At 40.4% G+C, this 24,088-nt stretch overlaps 2 protein-coding genes across 13 annotated transcripts in view; both read right to left on the minus strand.

Annotated features, from left to right (window-relative positions):
- The window catches only part of LOC108591112 (uncharacterized), a 147,120-nt gene that overhangs the window by 55,191 nt on the left and 67,841 nt on the right, over positions 1-24,088 (minus strand). The gene's annotated exons all lie outside the window — the stretch shown is intronic.
- The window catches only part of RNF182 (ring finger protein 182), a 72,347-nt gene continuing 68,444 nt past the window's right edge, over positions 20,186-24,088 (minus strand). For all 3 annotated transcript variants that reach the window (XM_035294866.3, XM_035294864.3, XM_035294865.3), the window contains exon 2: positions 20,186-23,321. In XM_035294866.3, the coding sequence (XP_035150757.1) occupies positions 22,367-23,110 (744 nt within the window). In that variant the 5' untranslated portion in view covers positions 23,111-23,321 and the 3' untranslated portion in view covers positions 20,186-22,366. The remainder of the gene's footprint in view (positions 23,322-24,088) is intronic.

A 24,088-nucleotide genomic window follows, 5' to 3' on the forward strand; every position in this document is an offset into this window, starting at 1 on the left:
GCATGTGGGGAGCAGGCCACTTGAAGACTGGAGTGACACTGCCACAAGCCACCGAACTAGCAGAAGCTGGGAGAGAGGCTGGAGCAGAGCCTTCCCTGGGACCATCAGAGGGAGCTTGTCCCCGAAGAAAGGTTGATTTCAGCCCTCAAGCCTCCAGAAGTGAGAGAAAATAAATTTCTGTTGTTTTAGCCATGGGTTTATGGTAGTTTCTTACAGCAACTTCAGGAAACCAGTTTAGAAGGGGTCCTGGAAGCTATTTGGTCCAAATTCCTCCAGAACACAGATCTCCATCCCAATGTGGTGGATGCTCCCTACAGCCAGCCTCTGTGGGATACTTCCAGTGATGGGAGCTCACTGTTCTCAGGGCAATACCTTCCATTACTGAAGAGCTCCAATATTACATGGAATACCAACCTTTTGTAATATAATTATTAGTAAAACCAACTAACATTAAACCTCACCATTTTTATTTTTATTTTTTTCTTTAAAGCTCTGTTTTACATTCAATAAAAGGGCACAGTGTAGAAAAGCACGCATGCATCTGCCTCTTAGCCTATGATCAAGGCACCATCATTCACCCAGGGGCAGCAAAAGTATGGGGCACTTGGATGGAAATAAACAGCCTCTGAGTTCTGACCTTGCTGACACAAAAGCGAGCGCACACTTCACTCTCACTTCTGTGGTTTGCAGGGCCTTCTGCCCAACGATGCCCACCAAGAACAAATCAATGCTAAAAGGCTGGCCGACTGAGTCATAAGAAGCACAATTCATGAGTGAGAAGCGCAGCGTCTTCCCTTCTGCCACAAAAGGGCAGGGAAGGAGACAGAGCTGTGAGTCATACAGCAACGCTGGTCATGGGAAGATCCCACCAGAGTCATCAAGGGGCCGGGAGAGACATCTCCTCTGATATATTCTATTACATTCCTTTTTCTCCAACCAGCCATATTTGAGGAGAGATTGACAGCTAGACTCCCTTCAGTCCAATTCAACAAGCATTTGTTGAGTATACACTGACCATTTTCCCCAAGGGGAATGACTGTAGTGATGAAGCTGATTAATTCTTATGAGCCAGCTGGGAGGAGATGCTTGGGGGCTAATGAGTCATGATCAGAGATCAATGCTTTGGGAAGAGGTGGCAAACAGACATCATTTCCAGAATGCCTGGCTCTGGATGTGGATGAGAAATTCAGTCCCTGCTTTGTAAGGTGGCCTCCTTCCAATATCTAGTGACGAGATCAGGCCACTTCATTGGAGGAAGCAGATTCTGTGTTTCCACCCACCGGGGCTATTAATGTTCTGAGACCCTCTCTGCTGGGTGTATCTAGCCTTCTTGTCTCACACGTTCACATTTGGTTAAACCCAACAAATGTTTTCCAAGTGCTGTTTCCCCTGGCCAGCCCCATGATAGGAGCTGTAGAAGCTACAAAAGTCATACCCAATGCACTGAAGGAGCTTGGGGAGAACACAAGACAATTACACTCTCCTGGCTTGCTGGCAGCAGCTCAGAGGCTGATGACGCTACTCCTTTTTCCCATGGGAATCAGTAACCTAGGCTCATATCCTGGCACTGGTAAGTGCTTGCTGTGGCACACTAGACAAACTTCTAAGGTGGACATGATAAAACTTTACAAAGTGATTTAGAAGTTCATAGCAAAAGCGAAAAGTTGGGATGAGCAGAGACAAGTTGACTATTTTTAGTTTAGTTTTGTTTTTTGAGACAGGGTCTTGCAATGTTGCACAGGCTGGCCTCAGAACTACTGGGCTCAAGCAGTTCTCCAATCTCAGCCTCCTAAATAGCTGGGATTTCAGGAGATTGCCACCAAATCCAGGTGACGTTGGTTTAAAGGGATAGCTGGGTTAGGGGTCTCTTACTGCAAGAGACCAGATTAATAGCTGCACGAAGCTCCTGTGATTAAAACTAGGGGACATCACAGAACTGAACAAGTATAACAGTGACACAGGAGGGGAGACCAGAAGAAAAAACTCACACCAACGTGAAAACTTGGTAAGTGACAAGTGATGTTAGAGACCAAGAAGTTCTGAAGATTTCAAAAACCGCTGATGCTATTGATTATTTCAATAAAAAAAGTTAATTTCCTACTTCAAAGTGATGAGTCATCATTAGGGCTGTTTTCCAAATGCACCAACTATATCTGCCTTCTGGGCCCAGGATGGGGTTGTACCTCTTTGTCCCCTCTGAAGCTACACGTGGTCCATGACTTGCTTTGGCTGCTGAAATTGATCAGAAGAAATGTGTGTTATCTTCAAGCAGAACCAAACCGCCATGCGTGACTCTCCACACCCCCTCGTTGCTGCAGGCATTTCAGATGCCTTGTCTAGAAAAGTCTGCTTCAACTGGCATCTCTCAGGGACTCCAATGAGCAGAGACACATGCAAACCCACAGTGGACCTGCAGTTTTGTAAATGAGACACAACTTAGACATACCTCTGAGATTTGGGGCTGTTTCTTTCTTTGGTATAACCTAGCCTCTCCTACCTAATACAAAATAAACAACTCCAGGTGATTGAAGACCTGCATATAGAAATGTTTAAAATTTGAGGAAAGGATCTAGGCAAATTTGATAACCTCAGAGGACAGCAGGATTTCTTTTAAAGTTTTAAAAATTATAAACCGTAAAGGAAAAGATGAATGTATTTGACTGCTTCAAATTTAAAGTCTTCAGTTCACCAATAAACATTACAAATTGAAAAGACAAGCTACAGCTGGAAATGATATTTGCAGTGTGTCTAACTGACAAAAGATGAGCAGACAGCTCACACAATAACACCCTAAAGACCAATGAGGAAAAGACAAATAAGCCAAAAGAAAAATGAGCAAATTACATAAAAAGACGAGAAACATATGGAAAAACTGCTGAAATCACTTAATAATTGGGGAAATGCAAATTAAAGCAATTTAAAGCATTCCACACCCATCAGTTTGGTAAAAATTAAAAACCTGATAATACCCAGGATTGTCAAGAACGTAACGAAACAGAAACTGGTTTTGGGTGTTTGTGTGTTTGTGTGAGACAGGATCTCGCTCTGTTACCATGGCTGATGCTGTTGGCTCACTGCAGCCTTAACATTCCAGGCTCAGGCCATGCTCACACCTCACCCCCCTGAGTAGAACTACAGGTGTGAGCCACCACACCAGGCTAATTTTTCTATTTTTGTAGAGGCAGGGTTTTGGTGTGTTTCCCAGACAGGTCTCAAACTCCCAGGCTCAAGCAATCCTCCCACCTTGGCCTCCCAAAGAGCTAGGATTACAGGTGTGAGCCACCGCACCTGGCCCAGAAACTGTTTTAACAACATTGGTGGATGTGAAAGGTTAGAAAAACCACATTTGTAGTATCTACAATGGAATACTACATGGCCACTTATGTCAACATGGATAAATCTCAAAAACACACATAAAGCAACAACAAAAACAATCATGTTACAGAAAGTTGCGTGGTATATGTACCATTTACACCAAGTTAGAAATCATCTACACTTTAGTCCAGCAACTCCCTCCCCTATCTCTTTCCCTTCCTCTCTTGCCACATGATGCCTGCTCCCTTTCTTCTCTGTCAGAGTGGAAGCCCCCTGAAGCCCTCCCCGGAAGCCAATGCCAGCACCATGCTTCTTGTACAGTCTGCAGAACTATGAACCAAATAAACCTCTTTCCTTTATAAATTACCCACCCTCAGGTATTACCTTTTTAGCAACAAAAACAAACAGCTTCATAATGAGCAAATTGCAAGATGAACCCCCGATATTTTAATTAAATTGGTCTGGTGTGTGGCCTGGGTAGGAAGAGTATTTAAAGCTTCCAAGTGATTCTTGTCTGCAGCCAAGGTGAAGAACCACTGCATTAGGAGAAACGCAGGGAAGAACCCAAGTTTCAGAATCTGCCAGCTGTAGGAAAGAATCCCAGGTCTGCCATTGTTTGGTTACCTCGACCCAGTGCACAGTCAATTTTTCCATTGGTACAATGGGGTAATAATACTATTTTATTGGATTGCTAGAAGAATTGCAAAATAATGATGTGTATGAATTACCCAATGTAGTATCTTATTTATCACACGATGTAATTTTTTTCCTTGGGATTGAAGTAAAACTTCATTACTCTATCGTATGATTTTTTTTTTTTTTTTTTTTTGAGACGGAGTTTCGCTCTTGTTACCCAGGCTGGAGTGTGCAATGGCGCGATCTCGGCTCACCGCAACCTCCGCCTCCTGGGTTCAGGCAATTCTCCTGCCTCAGCCTCCTGAGTAGCTGGGATTACAGGCACGTGCCACCAGATTTTTATAAGAAATGAACAACAAGCAGATTGCTCAGGTCCTGGAGTGGGCTGAACATCTCAACACCGTCTCCCACCCGATGCCCCAGTCTCTCTTCTCTCTTCTTCTCCAGCCCACTTACTGTGCTCTAGAACAGCTTATAATCCTGCTGCTTCCTCAGCCCATCTTATTGAAATGTGTGCTTGTTATTCTGAAATCCATAATTGCATGTTTATACCCAAAACATAGCTCTTCATCCAACGATTTGGTCTGTTGGACTCTCAATATTTCTTTTTAACTGCTATCATTATCTCAATGTGTCAAATAATAGCACTGAAGTGATGAATGGAAAATGCTTTCTTTTTCTTTTTTTTACTCCTTTGCCATAGAAGGAAAGATGCCATATTACCAAGCCACAGTCTTTTAAACTACTTTGCTCATGAATTAGATTTCTCTTAACCTCAGAAGATCAGTCTCTGTTAAGGTCTACTGATGTTGCATATCGTGTATTACAAACATAATTTTAAATACTTATCATTTTCAAAACAACCTAATTTTTCAATTTCCCCTTTACATGTATGAGAAAAGGGGTAATGAGGAGTTTAGGTATCCAAGAGATAGAGGACTGTAAGCATGTAGCCTATTGGGAGATTGTGCTGACCAGACACCATTCTGTGTCTTAGGCAAACATTCGCTGGGTGTCCACCTTATACTAGATGCGAGAGAGAGGCAATGCATGAGACATAGCTTCTACACACAAGACACTCGCAATAGATTTCTGATGAAAAGATACAGGCTTGAAAACTCATAAGACAGTAAATTATTTAAGGCTAGTAAATCATTTACAATTTACAAAGCATTACATAGAGGCAACACTTGCGGTGATCCTGTAGAAAGAGGCCATAGCAGTTGTTGGGAGAGGAAACATTTGGGGCAAGAGATAGTGCCTGATCTGAGCATCAAAGGATGAGCGGTCTGCTTGGCAGGATTAAGTTTTCGCAGGAGTTTCAGAGAGGTCAAGGGTTTGCTTGTCCTCTCTGAAACTCCTGCGAAAACTTAATCCCCAATGTGCCGTATTGAGAGGTGGGACCTTTAAGAGGTAATTGGGTCATGAGGGCTCAGTCTTCATAAACAGATTGATCCATTCATGGATTAAGGGGTTAATGAATGAATGGGTTATCACGGGAGTGGGACTGGTGGCTTTAAAGAAGAAGAGAGACCTGAGCCAGCACACTCAGCCCCCTCACCATGTGATGCCCTACACCATCTTGGGACTCTGCAGAAAATGTGCAACACCAAGAAGGCCCTCACCAAATGTGGCACCTTGACCTTGGACTTAGCCCTCATAGTGTAAAAAATAAATTCCTTTTCTTTACAAATTACCCAGTTTTTAACACAGGAACAGAAAACCAAACACCACATGTTCTCACTCATAAGTGGGAGTTGAACATTAAGAACACATGGACACAGAAAGGGGAACAATACACACCGGTGTCTGTCAGGGGATGGGGGAAAGGGGAGAGAGGGCATCAGGATGAACAGCTAATGCATGCGAGGCTTAAAACCTAGATGATGGGTTGATGGGTGCACCAAACCACCATGGCCCATGTATACCTACGTAACAAACCTGCACATTCTGCGCATATATCCCGGAACTTAAAGTAAATAAAAATAAATTTTAAAAAACCACAAATTACCCAATTTCAGGTATTATGTTATAAGCAACAGAAAACGAAGTCTGGCAGACCCTCAGTTTTCCCCCCGAAGTCATTCCCCCATTCCCGATTGCTTTCAGATCCTGAATTTTATTTAGAACTGGGATAAAAAATTTGCAAGATGGGCCTAGAACTTCTTGTAGTGCTCAAAGTAAGAAAGTGCTCAAAAAGAAACACAATCTAAAAATTCACCATAATTAGTGTGTGTCAAAAGGAAATATAAGCCAGCCGAAAGACTCCTCAGTGGCCAAAGCTGGAAGAATTTCAGCAACAAAGTAAATAAACTAGTACTGGATTATATCCCAAAGTATAAAATGTGTGCCCATGAGTCCATGCCAAAATAACTAAAGATTGAAAAAATGAAGGAGAAGAGACAAATCTCCCATATGGGAATATTCCAGATAATTGACGAGGCACTCCAAGCTGAAGAAAAGGGAACATAACTCCTGACTCCTTAAGTGTGAACTACTCACAGTGACTTCCTTCCAAAGAATACAGTGCAGAAAGTGGGGAAAAGAGTGGCCTTAGAGAAGAAACATGATAAATGCTGTGTCAGCCAGATGACCCAGGCCATCAACCATGAGTCATGATGATAGTCTGTATCATGATATGATACAATGAAAACAGCACTTAATCTCTGCGGTCTTGCTCCCCAGAACCCACAGCCCCTATCTAATCATGAGAAAAACATCAGACAAATCCCAGCTGAGAGACATTTTGTAAAATACCTGACCAAATCTGCCAAGGTCATCAAAAACAAGAAAAGTTGACCGGGCGCGATGGCTCACACCTGTAATAGCAGCACTTTGGGAGGCCAAGGCAGGAGGATCACTTGAGGCCGGGAGTTCAAGATCAGCCTGGCCAACATAGTGAAACCCCACCTCTACTAAAAATACAAAAATTAGCCAGGTGTGGTGGTGTGCGACTGTAACCTCAGCTACTTAGGAGGCTGAGGCAGGAGAATCACTTGGACCCAGGAGGCACAGGTTGCAGTGAGCCAAGATCACGCCATTGCACTCGAGCCTGGGCAACAAGAGTGAAATTCCAACTCAAAAAAAAAAGGGGGGGCCGGGCATGGTGGCTCACGCCTGTAATCCAAGTATTTTGGAGGCCAAGGCAGGCAGATCACCTGAGGTCGGCAGTTCAAGAACAGCCTGACCAACATGGTGAAACCCTGTCTCTATTAAAAAAAAAAAAAAAAAAAGGAAAAAGAATGTCTAACAAACTGTCATAGCCAACAGGCACCTAAGGAGACAGGAGAGCTAAACATAACGTAGTTTCCTAGATGGGATCCTGAGACATAAAAAGGACATTAGAACAAAACTAAGAAAATCCAAATAGAGTATGAACTTTACTCAATAATAATGTGTTAATCCTGGTTCATTAATTGTAACAAGTATACCATATCAATGTTAGATGCTAATAAGAAGATAAACTAGGTGTAGGGTATATGGGAATTCTCTCTATTGTCTTCTGAATTTTTCTTTAAGTATAAAGCTTTTTTAAAATAAAAAAGTTTACTTTAAAAACATTTACTTAATGCTGCTTGCAAGCATAGCATTTGGCCTTTCTTGGAGTTTCCATCCCAAATCAAAAAAAGCTGGGATTTCAGAATCAGAGTTTAGGGAACAAAGAGAAGCATCCAGACATGGAGAAATTAGATGAGGTTGAAGTATACGACCTGTACTTAAGTTAACATATTTGGTAGAAGAATTACAGATAACATAATTGACAACATTTAAGAGGAAGTGGAACGTAATGTGAGTTAAGTACCTCCACTCTCAAACTGGGGAATCTAGAGGTACTACGTAAAGTGGATAGATTTTAATAATAATATAAACAGTTCAAAGGAAATACCTGTAGGGAATAGAGCTATGTTTGGGAAAAGGTAACTTTTCTTTTTCACCTGGTAGCATCCTGAGTTTAGTCTCTAGATGAGGACAACAGTATGGTGATTGACTGAGATAATACATTCTAAGACAGTCAGCTCAGGTCCGGTGCAGTGGCTCACAGCTGTAACCCCAGCATTCTGGGAGCTGAGGCAGGTGGATCATTTCAGGTCAGGAGTTCAAAACCAGCCTGGCCCACATGGTGAAACCCCATCTCTCTTTAAAATACAAAAATTAGCCGGGTGTGGTGGCAGGCACCTGTAATCCCAACTCCTGAGGAGGCTGAAGCAGGAGAGTCACTTGAACCAAGGAGGCGGAGGTTGCAGTGAGCCGAGATCACACCACTGCGCTGCAGCCTGGGCGATAGAGTGAGACTCTGTCTTAAAAAAAAAAAAAAAAAAAGACAATAGGCCAGAACTTGAACATGTAAGTGCTCAGTAAATCTTCGACAGTGCTATCATTTGCAAGTCTCCCATCCCCTGCTACAGATGCTACAGAAAGAGGAACAAGGCCTTACATTCCTCTGAGGACTTACAATTCATAGCCACAATGTCACTTAAAAAGTTCAGGAAAATACTTCGTTGCTCAACAGAGAACATCACTTCAGGTTTGTTGCTCCTTAATATACAGCATGTTATAATTTTGCAACCCAAGTTATGCAGTGGTTGGCTGATGTACCAATGTTAGATGTTTGTACGGACACAACAGACTCTAGTCCCACATTTACCTGCACAATTGGAAACAAATGATGCCTGACAAATGTTTAATTATTTCTGAATTTTATACTAGAACAATGTCAGCATCTTGCAAAATAGACTTTGATGAATAACTTGGCCACAATAAACCTTTTCAAAGAAAAATACTGGCTTTTCTGATCTGAGATTTTCAGATTATGAGATCATTAATCACTGCAAGTGTTATGTCTCCTTTAGTTATTTTATACCCTTAGGGTCATGCCATGTTTATTAGACTTAAGTTAAAAAAGAGAATGATTTCTGCTCATGGTTATTCAAATTCTATTAAAAGTAAATTCTACCCCAGTGACCATTTTTCCTTGTCTCCTTTAAATATAGGAAATGTTAGAGTGAGCTGGTAAACAAATCTACCAGACTCCCCTGCACCTTTTTCACACCCTAATGTAATGAGATGATATTAACACCCATTGATAAATAATCTTTCTCTTTGGTTAAGATTGCTACTGAGGATATGTGTCTCTTTTGCAATTCTGAACTCCAAGTGAACCCATCCATGATCCAGGTAGAATCAGTACATGGCACTCCATATGCTTGGGGACATTTTTAATCCTCACTGCTTGTGTGTATACATTATAAGACAAAGTTCTAACATTTCTGGAACCCATGGGAGCTCATTTTGAATCACCACAGCCAATAAATGTAGTAAGCATACATTTTATTGAAAGTTGCCCCCAAGCCTGCAGCAGAAGCAAGTGGAAAGACAGGGAGGAGTGAAAGGGTACCAGAAAGAGGGAAGCTAATTCTTGCAGAAGAACCTTGGAAAAGCTGGAGAAGAAAAGACACCAGCTACCTGTGAATCTGGAGAGGACTGGGCCATTGAGAGTTGGCACCCAGAAAATTTGCCTCCCAGATCCCTTTGTCTACTACTCCATGAAGCCTGGCAACTGCTCCTCGACTGCCCTGCTGAAGACCAGAGAAGGTCTGTCCTCGGAGACAGCAGGAGCACCTGAGGGTGGAATGAGCCCTCCTGAAAACACAGGCATTAAATGACAGGCTGCATATTGACAACGGAGTCTAACAGCCTCCTTCCTTCGGCTTCCAAAACACTGGCAGCCAGACTCATCAACTTAAAAGAAAGACCTACGTGGACTGAGAATTAGGCATCTGACAATAAAACAGAAGAAGCCTCCCCGGTGACCCATCAGTTGACAAGTCCCAGCCGTACATACACAGCTTCCAACCAGTTTGTTTAGCTCCTCACTAAACTGAAAAGACAGCTAAAGATCAGATACTTGAGGGAAGGTCTCTATGAAAGGTAGAGACCAAAATAAACAGATAATAGGACTCGGAGGAAACAGTGCAGGGAGCAAAAGAACACGTAAAAACTCCAAAGTTAATATTCTCACCAAAAAATGAGAAAAAACAAGAAGAGGGTATCATTCAAAAAAAAAAAAAAACACAAGAAACATTCAGAGAAAAAGAAAGCACTCTAAGAACTTAAAAATGATGGCGAGCATGATAAAAGTAAAGAGAAATGCTGACAGATAAATTTGAGGTAAATTCTCCAAAGTTAGATTAAACATGAAAGAGATGAGAAACAGGATAAGAAAATCAGAGGATCAACTCAGAAGCTTCAAAAGCTGACAGGCAGGAGTTCCAGAAACAAGAAGAAAGAAAACACAGAGAAAGCTATTTTGTGAAAAATTTTTAAAAATTTAAAATGCAAGAACATGTCCAGAACAGAGGGACATGAACTTCCCAATGGAAAGGGCCTACTGAGTACCTAGCAAAGTAAATGGGGGAGAACAGCTGCACAGTAATTTCTTTACTGTGACATTTTGGAACACTGTGGATAAAAAGACCCTAACGGTTTTCAAAATGGAAAAATAATGACATACAAAGAATCAGAGATTAGAATGCTCACCATGAACTTTTAGAACACTGTGGAGAAAAAAGAAGACCCTAATGGTTTTCAAAATGGGGGAAAAAATGGCATACAAAGAATCAGAGATTAGAATGCCATGTAACTCTTCTGCAGCAAAGTGGGCATTGAAAGGCAACAAAGCAATGAGGAAAGATGATTTCTAACCAAATCATCGATCAAGCTTGGGGCTAGAGGAAAGGTATTTTCAGACGAGATCAGGCACATTCAGAGTGGTATGGCTGTAGACGGAAAGATATTTTCAGACCTGCAGGGTTTTAGCATTTTTACCCCCATGCATCTTTTTCTCCTGGCAAGGTAGTAGAGAATATGCTTTATTGTCAAAAAATGAATAAACCTAGCAAAAGATGACAAGGGACTCAAGAAAGGGAGATCAGAGAATTCTCAAGATGATGGGAATTCCCTGGATGGCAGCTGTGCAGAAAGTAACTAATCTGGATTAAATCAAGAGAGTGAAGGGCTCTAGGACGGGCTGTCCCCATGAGGGTAAACTGGCAGATTATCTATCATGTTTGACAGAAGGAAAAGGTTTTTTTCAATAATCATAGACTCTAGGGATGCTTCAGTTATACACACGAAGAAAACTAAGCAAATTCTAAAATGAGGCAATTAATTCCAGGGAAAACAAAAAGTTGCACATGAAAGAAAATGTATTCACAATACACTCGAACCTCGGCTATGAGTGATATTACACAGTCATAAAATCTAACCACTGAATGTTGATTTTACCAAGAATTGTGATATCATTGTATTGGGAAAATGTAAGAAGTGGAAGAGTGTATGTATCTCTTTTTTTCTTTTTTTTTGAGATAGAGTCTTGCTCTGTCTTCACGCACAAGGCTGGAGTGCAGTGGTGCAATCTCAGCTCACTGCAACCTCTGCTTCCCGGGTTCAAGCAATTCTCCTGCCTCAGCCTCCAGAGTAGCTGGGACTACAGGCATGCACCACCACATCCAGCTAATTTTTGTATTTTGGTAGAGACGGGGTTTCACCATGTTGATCAGGATGGTCTCAATCTCTTGACCTCGTGATCCACTCGCCTTGGCCTCCCAGAGTGCTGGGATTACAGGTGTGAGCCACCATGCCCGGCCCAAGTTTGTGTGTGTGTCTCTCTCTCTCTCTCTCTGTGTGTGTGTGTGTGTGTGTGTGTGTAGGAAAGGTCATAAGAAAAATTAAGTCACTTTCCACAATAGAATATCAATAGATAATGGCTAGAATTGAAAAAAAAGAAATTATCATATAAGTACAATTTTCCACGATATGGAAGCAAAGAGAAAAAAAGAATTTTAAAAAATATATTTTATTGCATTTTAGGTTTTGGGGTAAATGTGAAGAACATGCAAGATTGTTCATAGGTACATACATGGCAATGTGGTTTGCTGCCATCCTCCCCATCACCTGTATCTGACAATTCTCCCCATGTTATCCCACCCCAACTCCCCACCCCAAACTGTCCCTCCCCTATTTCCCCCCAACAGACCACAGTATGTGATGCTCCCTGTGTCCATGTGTTTTCATTGTTCAACACTCACCTATGAGTAAGAACATGCGGTGTTTGATTCTCTGTTCTTGTGTCAGTTTGCTGAGAATGATGGTTTCCAGGTTCATCCATGTCCCTACAAAGGACACGAACTCATCTTTTTTTATGGCTGCATAGTATTCCATGGTGTATATGTGCCACATTTTTCCTGTCCATCTATCATCGATGGGTATTTGGGTTGGTTCCAAGTCTTTGCTATTGTAAACAGTGCTGCAATGAACAATTTGTGTGCATGTGTCCTTATAACAGAATAATTTATAATCCTTTGGATATATACCCAGTAATGGGATTGCTGGGTCAAATGGAATTTCTATTTCTAGGTCCTTGAGGAATCGCCACACTGTCTTCCACAATGGTTGAACTAATTTACACTCCCACCAATAGTATAAAGGTGTTCCTATTTCTCCACATCCTCTCCAGCACCTGTTGTCTCCAGATTTTGTAAGATCGCCATTCTAACTGGCATGAGATGGTATCTCAATGTAGTTTTGATTTGCATTTCTCTAATGACCAGTGATGATAAGCATTTTTTCATATGTTTGTTGGCCTCATATATGTCTTCTTTTGCAAAGTGTCTGTTCATATCCTTCGCCCACTTTTGAATGGGCTAGTTTTTTTTTCTTGTAAATCTGTTTTAGTTCTTCATAGATTCTGGATATTAGCCCTTTGTCAGACGAGTAGATTGCAAAACCTTTTTCCCATTCTGTTGGTTGCTGATTCACTCTAATGATTGCTTTTTTGTTTTTTTGCTGTGCAGAGGCTCTGGAGTTTAATTAGGTCCCATTTGTCTATTTTGGCTTTTGTTGCCAGTGCTTTTGGTGTTTTAGTCATGAAGTCCTTGCCTGTGCCTATGTCCTGAATGGTTTTTCCTAGATTTTCTTCTAGGGTTTTTATGGTGTTAGGTCTTATGTTTAAGTCTTTAATCCATCTGGAGTTAATTTTAGTGTAAGGTGTCAGGAAGAGTTCCAGTTTCTGCTTTAAGAATAGAAAGTGGGCCAGGCACGGTGGCTCACACCTGTAATCCCAGCACTGTCGGAAACCAAGGCAGGCAGATTACCAAATCAGGAGATTGAGACCATCCAGGTCAACACGGTGAAACCCTGTCTCTACTAAAAATACCAAAAACAACAACAAAACTAGCTGGGTGTGATGGCGCTTGCCTGTAATCCCAGGTACTCGGGAGGCTGAGTCTGGAGAATCGTTTGAACCAGAGAGGCAGAGGTGGCAGTGAGCAAAGACCGCGCCACTGCACTTCAGCCTGGGAGACAGAGCAAGACTCCATCTCAAAAAAAAAAAAAAAAAAGTAGAAAGTGGTTGCTCTTAGGAGGACAGAGAAGGATGGTTCAGAGGCACCTGTTTTTCATTAAAAGTTCTTAATACTATATAACTTTTAATAGCATGAATGTGTATAATTTTAATAAAAATAGAAAATATAGAAGTTACTTTTTTAAAGAGCTATCAGTCCCTCTGAGAAAGCAGTTTCAGTGCAGTTGTAGTAGTAAAAGCCAAAACGTGAGCCACTCGAGAGCACACGTGGGTGATGAGAGCGAGGGGGTGGGAGACGGCAGGGGTGGGAGGATGGCATTGGGACCCGACACCAGAGTGGAGGTCCACGCACTGAGGGAGCAGAGCATGCAAACAGCATCTTCCTGGATCCGATCGTGATCCCAGGCACCGAGGAGGTCAGAATGACATAGGACACTCCTTACACAATGCAGTAAAATTGCCTCAAAAGCAGCTGCAACTATCCAGGTAAAAGTCTAAATTAGGGTGGTGCACAGGGTAAGGAAAGATGATGCCAGGCATGGTGGCTCACGCCTGTAATCCCAGCACTTTGGGAGGCCGAGACAGGTGGATCATGAGGTCAGGAGTTCAAGACCAGCCTGGCCAACATGGTGAAACCCCATCTCTACTAAAAATACAAAAATTAGCTGGGCACAGTGGTGGGTCCCTGTGATCCCAGCTAACCAGGAGGCTGAGGCAGGAGAATTGCTTGAACCACGGAGGCGGAGGTTGCAGTAAGCCAAGATGAGCCACTGCACTCCAGCCTGGGTAGCAGAGCAAGACTCTGTCTCGGAATTTAAAAAAAAAAAAAAAGAAGGTGTGAAAGCCTCCTGATTCTGATCATTTGTCACTCAGGTGCTGACCTCTCACCTCAATGCTCTTCCTTTCCCTAATGACTGCAGCTCTCTGCTCATATATGCTAAAGCTCTGTGTCTGCTTATGAATAAATTTTCTGTTCTCACATGCTTTGACCTTACTTCTTGAGAACAAAATGGGATACTGAATAATTCAGGTGATTATTTCATATCTTCATTACACATTTTTGTAGCTAGACATAGCATGTAGGCATCAAATAATCTCTGTCCCACTGCATATTTTGCTGTCTATAATTCAGTAATCCCATGTGAAAAAAATAATTGATGGCTATTGACAAAGAGACAGGGGAGTATAGAGTAAAAAGCAGACTTGGACTTCAGTGGCCCTTATTAGAAGCTATCTCTTGCCCTTGTGAGAGGGATCATTTCTAAGTGTTGGTTTCATCATTTAAAACAAGGCAGTTTCTACATATTGTTTTATTATTTAAAACAAGGCAGTTAGACTCTGATATATAAAATCTTTCCAGCCTAATATTCAATGACCAAAACTTTAAAAAGCTGGTACACATTTTCCAAGAGTTGGAATATTGGATCTACTCTGAGAATTAGCTGTAGAAGTTTCATAGGCTCAAAAAATAACTAGCTCTTAATTATTCCACTTGAAACCCTCTTCTACATAGATTTAGATGTTTAGTAGGGGCTAGAAACAAAGTTTGAATGTATCATTCCATAAAAGTCTGATAAGAATTGTTCATTGTAACTTGTTTATGTTGGGAACAAGTGAAATGAAAAACACTCCTTCACTATGCATGCTCCTGGCGGTCCGTTCCTTCGCCCCTTTGTACTTTGCCACTCTACTGGGGCACACTGCCGAATTGTGACTTTTTGACTGCCTTTTAGATTCTTGCACTGGTTTAGTGATTTATGCCTGCAGTCAGATGCTATATTATAACTGTTTTATCAATTCTCTATTGCAGATTTCATAAAATATGCTCCACAGAGCACTAATTCCACAAAGCATTAATAGACGTTTTGAGAAAGATTTCCATGGTTACGTAAGTTGGAGGAAACATTGGATTAGACTGCTAAATAAGTTTCTTTAACCAAATGGTTTCTCAGGCCCTTTCCTGCAGCAGCACTCATGAGAATCTATAAAAGAAAGATGCAGGGAGGCTGAGGCAGGAGAACTGCTTGAACCCAGGAGGCGGAGGTTGCGGTGAGCCAAGATCGCACCATTGCACTCCAGCCTGGGTAACAAGAGCGAAACTCCGTCTTAAAAAAAAAGAAGAAAGAAAGAAAAGAAAAGAAGAAAGAAAGAAAGAAGGAAAGAAAGAAAGAAAGGAAGGAAGGAAGGAAGGAAGGAAGGAAGGAAGCAAGCATATGCACAGCTTCTGAGCATGCACAGCCAGAAAGTCCTCCTTTCCTGGGCCAGCTACTGAGACATGTTTTATGTCACACATTTTAAAACAACTGTTTTAATGAGATATGCCTTTGAACCATTATAATTGTCTTCATATCTTTCCAATGAGGTGTGATATATATGGATATAATCTCAGAGTCAAGGAATATTTACATGTTATGCATCATAAGTGGTCAACAGTATGAGTTAAAATAATGAGTCTTTAGGTTTCTTATCAAAACTTCTAGCAAGGTTCCCATTTGGGATATAAAGTAAGTAGGAAAGAGGGTTGTCTTCATCCATTTTGCATTACTATAAAGGAATGTCTGAGGCTGGGTAATTTATAAGGAAAAGAAATGTATCTGGCTCACAGTTCTGTAGGCTGTACAACAAGAATGGCACCAGTGTCTGCTCAGCTTCTGATGGAGTCCTCAGGCTGCTTCCACTCATGACAGAAAGCAAAGGGGCACCTGTGTGTGCAGAGATCACATGGCCAGAGAGGAAGCAAGGGAGAGAGAAGTGCCAGACCCCTTTAACAACCAGCTCTGGGGGAACCTAACAGAACAAGAACTCACTCGCATGAGGATGGCACAAAACCATTCATGAGGGATCCACCCCGTGACTCAAACTTCCTGTTAGGCACCACCTCCAACATTGGGATCCAATTTTAACATGAGGTTTAGGGGACAAGGAAGTATCCCAACTATACCAAAAGTTAGGTAATTATCAGTACCATCTTTCTCCCTGGTTTCAAGGACAGAATCTAATATTCTTTGGTCTCCCAATGACCACTTCATTCTCCACTCTTGCAGCAGACAAAACCCACAAAACTAGGGCATGTTATTTCCTCCCTCTTAACTGGTGATTAAGAGTTGGTCAAATTACAGGCTAGAAATAATTTCATAATTTTTAAAACTCTAACCATCATGATTTTTAAAACTCTAACCAACAAAAAAATTTGTAATGACAGTAAATTTAACCATAGACATACACAGTTCAAACTAAAATCTCTTGAAAGAAATCACATCAAATGGAAGCAGTGTCAACAACCATTCCATCGTGTAGCTAGGGATAATCATATTGTAAAAGAGGGCATAATTACCTCTGAGACCAGCAGCTGAATCCATTGTTCCACAAGAGGTCATAAATGCAGTTGTTAGTCATCACAAAAACATTTTTAAATAGTACTTAAATGGATAATGCCCCAGCTAGTGGAAGACTTGCGTGGTTCTCTCTCACAGAGCTTTGTTTCTTGAAATATAAAGTGTGTGCATGTGTGTGTACAGGAGATGTGGAGGAAGGTGGCAATGACATCACTAGGTCACTGATGTCCTAAATGACATTAATCAGAGAAAACGGGAGAAAAAGATCGCAGGAGATTTTGGCTCAGCATATAACAAAAACAGACGTTCACTTATTGACTGTTATGTGGTGTTAAAAATAACATTTCATAGCTAAAATGTTACTCTAACTCTTTTGAAATTCTATGTTAAAAGATGAGCTCTCTTATTTGTAGGCATGGAACAACAAAAAGTTTCACTTATTCTAAACTACTGAGAAGGACTTAACATTAAGCCAACTCAGAATTATCTGACATTAGTCCAGTATATATGCATTGACCAAGGGATAATTCATGGTTGGCTTAACCAAATTGGGATTGTATTAGCAAGAATTAGGGGCAAACATTAAGTTTAGAATCGCACAGCATACATGTACTAAAAAATAATGCTTACTAAAAGTTTGAGAACATTATCTAAAGACTACAGAATTAATTGTGTGACTTGATAGATTCCCTGCATGCTATGAAGAATGAAAAAGATCTTAAAACAGGGAGTGCACATACAGAAAAGTTCCAGAATAGTATCAAGACTGGGAACACACAGTGAATGCTGTGGAGGAACCCACTGCCTGGCAGGGATTTTAAGAAGGGTTGAAAGGGTCAGACAACAGTCAAGAGGTTATTCTGAGCAAACAGGATCACTCTGAAAAACAGACGAAGGAGTGAACTAATTACTAGAATAGCTGTGTCCGCTCCCCTACCGAGCATTCAGAGTTATAACCTGGAGAGCTCAGCCTCTCAGTCCTCTCTGGGCCTCAGCATTTCTCTACCCCCTCACCTGCAGCTGCTATTGAAATACACTGTTGGTGGAAATATAAACTACTACAGTCACTATGGAGAATATACAGTTGCTATGGAGAATAGTATGGATGTTTCTCAAAAGACTACTAATAAAACTGTGATCCAGCAATCCCACTACTGAGCATTTATCCAAAGGAAAGAAATCAGTGTATTTCCATATGCTGAGACGTCTGCACCCCCATGTTTACTGCAGCACTATTCACAATAGCCAAATATGGGATCAACCTAGGTATCTAAGAACAGATACATGGGTAAAGAAAATATGGTATAATACGCAATGGAATACTATTCAGACATAAAACATAATGAAATCCTATCATTTGTGGCAACATGGATGGAACTGAGGACCTTATGTTAAGTGAAATAAGCCAGGAACAGAAAGTTAAATACCACGTGTTCTCACCCATATATGGAAGCAAAAGAAAAAAAAAATAGTTGATCTCCTAGAAGTAAAAAGTAGAAAAGAATACTAGAGGCTAGGCAGGGTAGAGGAAAGGAAGGATGGCGAAAAATTTGTTAAAGGATACAGAATTACATCTAGATGGGAGGAGTAAGCTCTAGTGTTCTCTAGCAGTGTAGGATGACCCTGGTTAACAATAATAGATTTTATAGTTTTAAATAGCTAGAAGGAGGATAGTGAAAGTTCCCAACAAAGAAATGAAAAATGTGTGACATCAAGGCTATGCTAATTACCTTGATCTGATCACTATATATGTATCAAAACACCACTATGTGCTACATAAATATGTACAATTATATTTCAATTGAATTTTTTAAAAAAAAACAGACTATAAAAAAGAAGAAAGAACTGCTAACGACTTCCAAAGCTATGTCTTCAGGCCAGACCTCTTATTTGAGGAAATAAGAATGTAAATGTAACGTGACTGTGAATGTAAATGTACAAAGAACTTTCTTTACATTTCATAGGAAAAGCAAGATCCAAAACCACCTACTGTCAGAGTACATTCTTTCCTCCCTTGTAATTCCAACCCTCTCAATTCAAAGTGTTAATATGTTGCCAATCTAATAAACTCTTAATTAAAATGCTTGTGACTTTTCAGTTGTTTTAATTAAATCGAGGTTTAACCACTTTTAAAAATACACAGATCCCTACTTAGTATACACAGGATGTAATTTTTGATTCTTTTATTCATAAGTTTAAAGTAACTTCATGTCAGAACCATAAATATCTGTACACTGAGTATATGCTGATTTGGAGTCCACCACATACTGAAATGATACCAGGAACTGGGCTGAATCTGTATCACCTCTAGGACTCACTTGGAATTTACTCAAATTTCAACATTTAGTCACGTTTTAAATCTCTTTTACACAAAAGTAAATGTGCAAGGGAAGACACAATATTAAGCCTATGGTTCCTCACAAAGGAATAAAGATTCATAAAGGGTATTTAAGTAGAGAGAAGTAAACATCTAATAAAAGGGCAAAGATGTAGAAAGCACGCAAAACTCTAACTTGGAGATCAAATGGTTAAACTCTTTCAGGGACCTACCAAGACTCACTGGTTTTGAGTAAAGCCCTGGAATAATATGGTGTTTCTATGGCATTTCCAAGGAATCAAGGCAAATGGAGGTATTTTTTACCAAGAAGAGTAGGCAGAAAGAGCAAGTCTCAAAAAACGCAGAAACACATAAAATTGTAGCTGCTTCCATTATACTCTCTCAAGTTAACTCATTTGCATCTCATCTGTATCCCATGAGGTACAAATATGAGCTACTACAGATCTCATATTTATAATGGCTCTATCAGTTTGCCTACCAATAATAGGATTCATTTGGCTTTGGCTCTACCTGTTTGACATACTAAGACATTTCTTCAAGATGTTTTTGAAGCCTGGTATCTGTTTACAATCTGCAAATACACATCACTTTCAGGTCTCTCAGCAGATATGCATGAGTTCACCCTGTAAGTTATGACCAATACAGGTAACTGCTTTCTTTAAGCTGATTCTTTGCTCATTTACATAAACATTTCAGAAATGAATGAAACCATTATTCTTGATTAACATATGGTGTCAATTCACTAATCATCCTAAGCATAGACCTGCTACATATTCCCAAATTATTTCTACTTTGCCTATCAATGATCATATTTAGATACCATATAATTTAAAATTTTTTCACAGACCACACAAGGTAAGTGATTTCCCAACAAAATTGGATTCTCTTTTGCTGAGTAGTTACGCAAAACCTGGAAATGAAATCAAACAAACTAAAACTGAAGAATTTATTTATAAAGACAACATTTTTATTTTGTCTCCCCAATTCTTCTCCCCTGCTTAAAAAAAAAAACTATAAAGGCCTTTTAGAAGTGTGATGGGTTAGGTCCCTTTTGTTGGAAAGTTCTGAAGTCTACATGAGCATGATAAAGGCATTAGCTGAACCAATGTTTCTGAAAGTTCATGTTTGCTGTTATCTAAAGCTAACAGAGGTGCAGAGTCATAACTGAATTTTAACCATAAGTCAGAGAAATCAAACTTCTGAATTTGAAAATAATAAGTTTAATAGACAAACAAAACAGTATCACAGTGAATAAAATATTAAAGCATTATCTTTTTTTCATTCAATAGCATGAAGAGTTTTCTGGTGTCATACAAAGACTGCTCTTTAAAGCCAAATTAACTAGAAAAAAGACTGCCCACAATACACAGAGACACAAATTTATCATTGTAGACATTATACAGATAAGCGAAACAGATACTACCCATGTCCAGAGCTTTCTAGAAACCTCATTATATAACTCACCAGTTTATTCAATGTTACATTTCAGACAAAACAATCATTTTTTAAAAAACTTATAAATATATAAATCCAAACCACAAAACATCTTCTAAACATGATATTTACTCTAAACACAAATAATTTTCTGGAAATTGCATCACAATACTATCCAAACTAGAGTTTATGAAATCATAAATGTACTTAGCTGTATCTTGGGGCTTAAATTCATTGGACCATATCCCATATGTACTTTCATCCTACTTACTTTGGGCATACAAGTTCCCAAAGTTTAGTTTTACAATTAGAATCAAACTGCTACTCCAGTCATGTCAATTTGTTCTGAATACAGACATTGGAATGGGTGCACTATACCTGCATCACACAACAAAGACTTCACCACAAACAAGTTAAAGTCGTCTTAGTAATGCCCCCTTTCTAAGAGTTACAAATATTTTCGTGTTAATCATTAGTAATGGGTTTTAGAGACTAAAATGCTTTTTAAAATTTTTGCCTAGTTTCTGTGAACAAGTCTGCCAACTTGTAATCTGCTAAACAATTTCTTCTCAGAAATATATATACACATTCAACTTTCCCTACATCATGAAAAGAAGTTCATTAACTGAAATCACCTGGGTTATGCTTTTATTCAAAATAAATTGTGTAAGAACTTGAATCCAGTCCAAAACCCACTAAAAGGCAACAGAGATAGCAACGCGGTAAGCTGCACTCTGCCCCCGCCATTTTACTTCCTCGAAGGGTCTTTTCAAGTAGAGCATCCGCTTTGCATGTCGCTTGCCCACCCCTCCGTCTAGACTACATCACAAAGTCTTGCACATAAACCTAAACCATCATATTTTGATACAACTCAGTACCATACAGCAAAATACTTCAGCACTTCAAACTGTGAGCGAAGCATCTCATTAACTGTGTCTGGGTTTTCATTGCCACAGTTCACCTGGAATTGTTATAAGATTCAGTTAAGTAAATCCTAATGGAACAAAAGATATAATGGGAAAAAAAGAAAGTTTTTATGAATTTATAGCAGCTAATTTAAACGGAACCTTTTCAGGACAACGAGTAAGGCTCATTGAGCAATGTGGTTTAAAAAACCAAACTAAGATGTTAGAAGGAAAGGCTCAGATGAAGGTTTCATGAAGAACAATCGCTCTATGAGAAGTTCACTTCCTCCATTCTTCTCAGAGAAGACTGAGAGAGAGGAAAACAGACATGGAGGAAAGAGTGTGTCTCGAGGACAAATGGCCACGTTATGCCACAAAGTTCACTGTGATGCAAATTCCTCAATGCTTTTCATTCTCTTTAGTAATGTGGCAAAACAGGTATTCAGTTGAAACCACCCGAGGGAATGGAACTGAGCTTCCTCTTGGCAAGGGAGAATGCACAGAGGGAACAGGTATCTTAGTGGGAACACTGACCACAGAGAGTGACTTAAGAGAGAAAACAAAGACCTGAAGACAATTCCAGGGTGTTCCAATACCAGGAGTATGGGCGGGGAGGGAGTGCACGCTTTGTAACAGATGTGTCTCAGGCAAGTTTCCTCTCATGTCCAACTGCCATCATAGAATGTCCATGACTATGAAAAGAGGGATCCATTCATTCCCGACTCTCCCTACAGCATAACACACTGCAACCCTACTGTCTGTCTGGCAGTGCTGAGTGAAACCCTGCCCTTTCTCTGGGAAGACTCACTGCTGTCAGTGCTCCGTGAAGGGTGAGCTTATACAATTTTGCTAACCCTTTAGTAGAAATGAACATTTTTATTTCCAGACTTCAGGAAAACCAATCAAGTCAACATATGGCCAAGGGAGCTTTGTTAATGTCATGGACACTAATCACAAAGAACATAAAAGAAAATAAATTATAAATTATCTAACTTCATACTCAAACAGGGCAATGTGTCCAGTTTCTTATTTTGCATACCAATTAAGAAGAAGGCGCCATACAGTCTAGAAATTCATGACAAACGCACTGGCAAAAACCATACACCATAAGAATAACAAGGCTCGAAGGGACCAGGCTGACAAAGACGACCCCAAGGGTGACTTTCTTAGACACCAGTAAGTAGATTCCTAAGGGTAAGGAGCTGAAGTACAGCAAACCTAGCAACCACACCAACACCCGGATGGATGTCTGAAACAGCAGGGATGTGCAGTTCCACACAGTCCAGTTGTGTGACACAGTGGTGACAGAGTCGAAGCTTGCAGGCCTATAAAATTCTACCACAGGAGTGGAGCTCAGGGATGGGGAGCTCTCTCTCTGCACCTCCATGATGGTTATGACCAAGCAGTTGGAGGACGTGTGAGAAGGACTGACCAGAGAGGCCAGCCTCTTGGGGGTGAGCAACAGCTCCGTGGGGTTCTCTGGCAGGCACTTCTTCCCTTTGCCTCCACAAGTCAAGTTTACGAGGATATTGTTGTCATCCGGCAGACTACTAACTTCATCATCTGGCAGGCACGTCTCAAACCTGCAGAAAGGACAGACAATGACACCTTGTGGGGAGTCCCCAAAGTCGATGATCTTATAGAGGCATTTGGCACAAACCCTATGACAACACTCCAGCACTTTGGGTTTCCTCTGTTTCAGATTGTAACGATTGTAACAGATCTTGCACTCGAGCTCATCAGAGGCCTGAGACTCTGCAGTGTCTTCGGGAGGTTGACTGGCCATCTTGAATTACGTGGGCTATTTTCTGCCAGGTGTGTCTTGTTGAAGAATGGCTTTGATTAAGGTGCCCCTCTGAATATTATATCATCCAAATCTGGCAGCGACACAAAAAGGCAGGAAAAGCAGTGAAAGAAACCAGAAATCTTCCAGGCATTTTCAACTTCTGCATATAACTCTGTCTCAAATGCATATTTATAAAGGCCACAGGAAGGGTCTGTAAAGAAGAAGAGAGATTCTAATGTAATGAACAGTTCATTGAAAAGGTGTTTCTGAAAAGTGTTTTATGGAATTTTCTGAGCTTCAAGGATTAGAAGCAATAGACTTCGAAGGTGAAATCCCCTTCAGCTTTTCACACGCTTTTGTCCCCAGAACAGAAAAGTGTTATCTCCATGCTTAGCTGTTTCAGTCTACAAGCAGGATAGTGAAAAAGGAGTTAAGAATCCTAATGGGTATAAAGGACAGTATAGAGCTAGCTATGTACTCAAGAACATACTTCAGTCTAGATACAAGAGATTTTCACTCTGAAACTTGTAACAAATTTTTGCCTCTGGAAATAGAATGGGACATGTATCAGAAATACAAGACTAATTCAGAGTATTGTTGGTGTAAATACCAGGTGTCTAAGTACCATCAATAGTGCTTAGGAATACACAAAAGGGAATATTAAGGACGAATGTTAAAAATGTGTTTTCAGAGAGTGCTTTGATAGAGATGAGAGCATATTTAAGTAGAGCAGACTGTTCTCACCTTCTCAGTGTAAAGAAATCTGTTACATAAGTGTCTTTATTGTTTAACTATTCCATTTCAATTTTTTGTTTCAATACCAGTCTTGAAAACTACCAGTCTAGAAAATTTCCAAATTATTTTTAATTAGCTGTGCATATACATTCACTAAAGGAAGAATGAGGCATGTAACACCCAATATAAGCATTACAAACAAGTCAAGTCTAAGTCCCAAGAAAGAGAAGTAAACACAGATAA

The sequence above is a fragment of the Callithrix jacchus genome, chromosome 4, assembly GCF_049354715.1.
Source record: "Callithrix jacchus isolate 240 chromosome 4, calJac240_pri, whole genome shotgun sequence".
Lineage (NCBI taxonomy): Eukaryota > Metazoa > Chordata > Mammalia > Primates > Cebidae > Callithrix > Callithrix jacchus.